This window comes from Epinephelus moara, chromosome 21 (assembly GCF_006386435.1).
Source record: "Epinephelus moara isolate mb chromosome 21, YSFRI_EMoa_1.0, whole genome shotgun sequence".
In the NCBI taxonomy this organism is placed as follows: Eukaryota; Metazoa; Chordata; class Actinopteri; order Perciformes; family Serranidae; genus Epinephelus; species Epinephelus moara.
In genome coordinates this window covers 456,202-462,528 of record NC_065526.1, presented here as the reverse complement: position 1 = coordinate 462,528, position 6,327 = coordinate 456,202, and the positions used below count along the sequence as shown (strand labels likewise).

At 45.9% G+C, this 6,327-nt stretch overlaps 2 protein-coding genes across 50 annotated transcripts in view; both read left to right on the top strand.

Annotated features, from left to right (window-relative positions):
- puf60a (poly-U binding splicing factor a) overlaps positions 1 to 2,865 on the top strand; it is a 15,091-nt gene extending 12,226 nt beyond the window's left edge. The window contains exons 11-12 of the mRNA XM_050075057.1: positions 357 to 592; positions 1,266 to 2,865. Coding sequence (XP_049931014.1) covers positions 357 to 592; positions 1,266 to 1,565 — 536 coding nt within the window. The 3' untranslated portion in view covers positions 1,566 to 2,865. The remainder of the gene's footprint in view (positions 1 to 356; positions 593 to 1,265) is intronic.
- A 2,062-nt stretch (positions 2,866 to 4,927) lies between these two features.
- The window catches only part of klhl18 (kelch-like family member 18), a 64,919-nt gene continuing 63,519 nt past the window's right edge, over positions 4,928 to 6,327 (top strand). For all 49 annotated transcript variants that reach the window (XM_050033087.1, XM_050033085.1, XM_050033082.1 and 46 more), the window contains exon 1: positions 4,928 to 5,104. In XM_050033087.1, the coding sequence (XP_049889044.1) occupies positions 4,976 to 5,104 (129 nt within the window). In that variant the 5' untranslated portion in view covers positions 4,928 to 4,975. The remainder of the gene's footprint in view (positions 5,105 to 6,327) is intronic.

Genomic DNA, 6,327 nt, shown 5'->3' with positions numbered 1-6,327 from the left:
ATCCCTCCTCAGTTGCTCTTCCTGAGGTTTCTACCGTTTTTTTTCCCCGTTAAAGGGTTTTTTTTGGGGAGTTTTTCCTGATCAGCTGTGAGGGTCATAAGGACAGAGGGATGTCGTATGCTGTAAAGCCCTGTGAGGCAAATTGTGATTTGTGATATTGGGCTTTATAAATAAAATTGATTGATTGATTGATGGGGAGTACCACCAGTTGGTCCAGGAGCTTCTCCTCCATCATGGACGTTTACAGACATACCCCAGTGAGGTGGAGAAGCTGCCATCCAGGATGAGATTTCCTGCAGCCAGACCGCCGCCACACATCTGACCGTCCTGTCCTTCCTGCTTCCTGTCTGTTTCAGGTGTGACCCCGGCTCGACCCGGCGTGCCTCAGGTGGGTTTGGTGAACCCGGTGCTGGCTACGCCCCCGACCCTGGTGGCCTCCTTTGTCTCTGAGGGGAAGAGGACGGAAGAGGAGGGTCAGCAGGAGGCACAGAGGGATGGAGCCGTGCAGCCACTCAGCGAGCAGGAGCACATCAGCATCAGCGGCACCAGCGCCCGACACATGGTGATGAGGAAACTGCTCCGCAAGCAGGAGGTAAGGCAACACCCCCCCCCCCCCCTGCTGGAAGGAGACAGTGGGTGTTTCTCAGAGTCAAGGAAGGATCCTCAAACACCCGAATTTGAAGGATGCTACGTTATCGACCCGCCAAAGGGCTGTTCCAATGTCAAGGATCCTTCTGAGTTTCATGAAGGACTGAGTCCTTCTTTCAGAGAAATTCCAAGGATTCATGTGTGGGTCCTCCACGGATATAAAATCCCCACAATGCTTTGAACATTTGCACATTTGCAGGAAGTGTGGGCGGGGCTTCTTCAATGAAACCTCGTCAGGATTTAGATTAATATGTCATTTATTAGGCTTTGTGTCTCCACCTGAGTTTATCAGACAGAAACCTCATTGACACTTTGCAATGTGTCCACTACCACATGATGAGGGTTAGTGTTTAAATCATTCACAGCAGAGATGGAGCGCTAAGTGCGGTCAGCTGTTTGAGAGCAGCGCAGCTCATCAGATCAGATGTGTTCATGTTATTGTAGCGCAGTGTGCGGTGACACACACAGACAATATGGATCACTGTGAAATGACGGAGTGGTTCTGTGTGTTTGTGTGTATTCATGTGAAAAATATGTGTGTATATACGTACATGTATATGTGTTAGATATTAAAACTGATCCTTGTGTGTAACCACCGCCCCCTCTGTGTCTGTCAGTCCACCGTGATGGTCCTCAGGAACATGGTCGGACCCGACGACATCGACGACGACCTGGAGGGTGAGGTCACCGAGGAGTGTGGGAAGTTTGGGCGGGTGAGGCGTGTGGTCATCTACCAGGAGCGCCAGGGTGAGGAGGATGACGCCGAGGTCATCGTGAAGATCTTTGTGGAGTTTTCGGAGGCGGCGGAAATGAACCGCGCCATCCAGGCGCTCAACCAGCGCTGGTTTGGAGGACGCAAGGTGGTGGCGGAGGTGTACAACCAGGAACACTTTGACAACAGTGACCTGTCGGCGTAGAACACACACACACACACACACACACACACACACACATAGAGCATAGTGCAGGCGCCTCTTTCTATTAATGTTTGTCTGAGATTTAAAGGACCACTCCGCTGTTTCTCATGTTTCAGTTCCTGCTGAATGTTTTTATATATCACAGATTTTATACGTAACAGAGTGACTGTAGTCACTAACATGCTAACGTCAGTGACGCTAACGTTAGCAGCCGATGCTAACTGTATTTGTACTGTAGCTTGAAGTCCTGATCCAAGTCAGACTCTAGTCACATGACCTGATCCAAGTCAGACTCTAGTCACGTGACCTGATCCAAGTCAGACTCCAGTCACGTGACCTGATCCAAGTCAGACTCTAGTCACATGACCTGATCCTAGTCACTCTAGTCACATGACCTGATCCTAGTCAGACTCTAGTCACATGACCTGATCCTAGTCAGACTCTAGTCACAAGACCTGATCCTAGTCAGACTCTAGTCACATGACCTGATCCAAATCAGACTCCAGTCACATGACCTGATCCTAGTCAGACTCTAGTCGCATGACCTGATCCAAGTCAGACCGTAGTCACATGATTTTATTACTTTAGACTCAATTTTTAAAAATCAAAAAAGACTTGCAACTTGGACTTTAATACCGATGACTTGTAACTTGACTCGGACTCGAGCCTTTTGACTTGAAAATACTTGATACTTTCTGCCAAGCCCAAGAATGAAAATGGTCAACAAAGAATGAACAGCAGTGTGTGAGACGTGAGATCAGTGACCTGACGCTGATGTGAGGACAGTTCGTGAGCTCGAGCTAAGCTAACATTAGCTTAACAGCTAAGTCACTTTTTAACAAAGTGGTTTTAACTCAATAAAAGCAGGTCTTAAAAAGCGTTGATGATTTCTGTAAATGTAAATCTGCGATACTTAAGCTGAGGAGCGCATCACGACTTGTTCAGGACTCGAAACTCAAGGTTAGGGACTTGTTGGTCTTGATATGGGAAATGACATGAGATTTGCTGGACTTGATAAACAATGATTTGGTCTCTGCTGCATTCAGGGACAGTGTGACATCATGTGAAATGCTCAGCAGGAGTGTAGGAGGTCTGAGGTGAAACGTGAAGCCGACCGGTCCATGTGTCACTTCACCTGTTCAGGTCCAGAAACTTCTGAACCGACTCGGGCCTCTCCATGTTGTGTGGACGTTCTCCGAATGCTGTGGAAATGTTTGAGCCTGGTGGATGAAGCCTTACCAGGCGACGGTGCGTTCAGGTGTCAAACACCAAAATATGTGAATAAAACGTCTTTTTTTTTAACTGTGTTTTTCTTGGTGTTGAGCTGCTGTATGATTGGCTGACAGTCTGCAGCTGCTCTCTGATGTCATCTCTCCCGATTAACTTTATTAGCCACATGTTCAGTGACAAGCTCATGAAGATTACGTCATCACAATGATGTCATTATTCATCTTTGACCAAATAATCACCCACCTCAAAAAAGTTTCAGCTCACTCGATGATTTCATCTTTATGATCGAACGTTAATCACTGATCTTTACTCCCCTCAAGTTTTTATTGTTACAACATTCACCCAGTTATAGACTTTTATTTTGAAGGCTAATCACCAAAGCAGAAGTGATCAGTTTTATTATTAATATTATATCCATGTTTTATAAAGTCCATCTGTTGAACCAAGTTTCTCCCTCTGAGACTGAAACCTGCAGTTCTTCTGATGTCCACTAGAGTGCATCCCCACAGACCTCCATGTTCACATGCAGAAATCAACATGTTTACATCCCACCCACGACCTCCGACCTGAGCTGACCTCTGACCCGAGCTGACCTCTGACCCGAGCTGACCTCTGACCTGAGCTGACCTCTGACCCGAGCTGACCTCTGACCCGAGCTGACACGTGCTTGTATGACACAATTTCTAGATTCCTTCCATTATTTTAAAGTCTGGAGGTGATGTATTTGTTCAGAATCTGAGGATCACTGGAGCAGCTGTGACGACCCCGACAATCATCATAACAAGGTCACGTTTTGATATCAGTCCTCCATAGGTCATAACCGCGGTGATTTAGGTACCCAAACACTTCACTGTGTGAGCCACAACTTCCTCCCAGACTGACTGACTGTTTATGTTTGATTAAGTTACACATCATCAAAGGGGCGGGGCCTCTTTGACTGACAGGCTGTCTGCTGACAGTAGATAGATCCACCCTCTCATCCAAATATGGTCACCTCTTGCTCCAGAAACCAAGATGGCGGCGGCTGACATGCTGAACTGGAGGATACAAAATGGATGACATCACATTCTGTGGTTTACACTTGCGTTCAGAGGGCTCGGAGGTTTCCGAGGACCTGACGTGAAAAGTCCCTACTTCCGGAAAAAGTGCGTTCATCGCCCCACATCGGACCTTGGACGTAGACAAACATGCATGCCCGCAAGAAGATGTTCGCTTGTTGTTCGTCTTGTTGGCTAAATGAAGAGGTCAAAGACGTTTTGCTAACGTATGTTGGCAATGTTACTAATTCTACGTATAACTATAGACGGAATGTTCAAATGAAATGTAGCAGTGGAGAATTTGCTTAAAGACGTCTTTGATATGCATTTTTTTACCTAAGAAAAATTATTTGACTCACCGGTAGCGAAGGGGGCCGCCATCGCTGTAACGTCATGACACGTCAAGTCAGGGTCCTTGGGTTGCTACACGAAAAATTCCGCTCCAACCACGTGTTCAAAGCGCTGTATTATCTGTGCCCAGGGGCCCATTCTTTCAATAATCCAACCTGTGAACAGGTGTTGGTGTCTTCTTTCAGACCAGAGGAGGAAAAAAGTCCAAAATACAGATCGGAGGTTTATTTCAGTTCAGATTTGTGTTCTGGAAATTTATACAAAAACTATATATTTAATGAGATCGTGTCTCATTTACATATTTAAACAAACAATTTAATAAAGTTTTAATATTTAAAATAATTGTCTGAATGTAAGAAATGACCTGAGGAGGTTTGAAGTGATACCTGTCATCAGCTCATCATGGTGCTGCTGAGTCCTCCACGTGACTTCCGGTCTGCTCCAACACTGCTCTCTTTTTAAAAACTTAAAACGGATCTTTTTTCACAAGCTTGTAGTTCGGTTTTTATTTGTTTTACTCATTAGTGTTATTACTATTAGTAAAGAATCATGATATTTATCTTCTTATTTTGATTAATACATGTAATGATTTATTATCTTCTATGATGTTTTATGTTGATCATGTATGATGTATTTTGAAAACATTGAGTTCATGTTTGACGTATGAAATGTGCTGTAGGAATAAAATTGACAAGACGGTGAGTTTTATTTTGAAGGTGGTGACCGGATGTGTCGGTGTTGTACGGCGGCTCGCTGGGCTCAGTCCGCGCCGCTCCGCCGCTCGTGCCGACGATGGGAGACGTTCTGTGCGAAGAGCTCGAGGATTTAGTTCACTTCTCAGTGCACGACCTGCCGGCACGAGGCTATGTCGTCATGGAGGAGATCCGACGTCAGGGGAAACTCTGTGATGTCACGCTCAAGGTAAAACTGACGGCGCTCGAGGCTCCAGTTAGCCTGCAGGCTAGCAGCTAGCAGCTAGCCGAGCTAACAACATGCTAACACAAGCTAACAGCGGATTATTAAAACGTCATACAGGTTCATTAAAGCTAAGTCAGCTGACCTTTGACCCGCCGCACACCGGAAACACCTGAGACCCAGTCACGTTGTCATGGTGATCAGACAGCAGGTGTTTCCGGTGTTTTAAACCCAGAGTGGGTCCTACTTTGTACCTCTGAGCTGCCGCGGAGGGTTTCAGGCTGACAGGTGATGGGAACTCTCTGCTTCTGTTGACAGTGAAGAGACAAATACTCAGATACGTTACTGCAGTAAAAGTACCACCGTGTACAAGTATTCTGCTACAAGTAAAAGTGTGTAAGTATTACCAGCAGCAGTAAAAGTACCAACACCACACTGTGAAAATACTTAACTGCACGCAAAAGTACTGCCTTTCAACCTGTACTGCAGTAAAAGTATCTGAATTTGGGAAAAGTAAAAGTACACAAGTACTCTCAGCAGCCTGAAGTAAAAGTACACAAGTACTATCAGCAGACTGAAGTAAAAGTACACAAGTACTCTCAGCAGCCTGAAGTAAAGTGTGTGTTGGATGAAGTTGCACTGAGGTGTAGCTACGTTTCCAGCTGTACATGTTGAACTCTGAGGACTGTTATACTGTGTGTGTGTGTGTGTGTGTGTGTGTGTGTGTGTGTGTGTGTGTGTGTGAGACATTGACATTGACATTGACTTTTGGATGGTACAGGTACTCTACATGTGTAGTGAGGCACAGTACTTGAGTAAATGTACTCAGTTACCTTCCAGCTGTGGGTGTGATGAGGTCATCGATTGAACGCATCGTTACAGTCTTTCAGCAGACCAGGAAGTAAAGATTGATCGGCATGAAGGTGATGTCATGTGACTCAGCTGTGAGTGATTTCCTGAGATGAGATTCATGTTGTGACCCGTGAAGACGAGTCATCAAACACCTGCAAACATCACACGCTTTTACTGCGCCCTGTCAAGGTGGCAATGTCACGCCATCACTCTGCCTCACCCGTCCTGTATTAAAGGGGCGAGGAGCAGAGACATCACACCTGTGAGGTGTCAGCACAGGTAGGAACAGTGCTGACACTGTGTGTGTGACAGGACAGGTAGGAACAGTGCTGACACTGTGTGTGTGACAGGACAGCTGTAGTGATGGTGTGATGAAG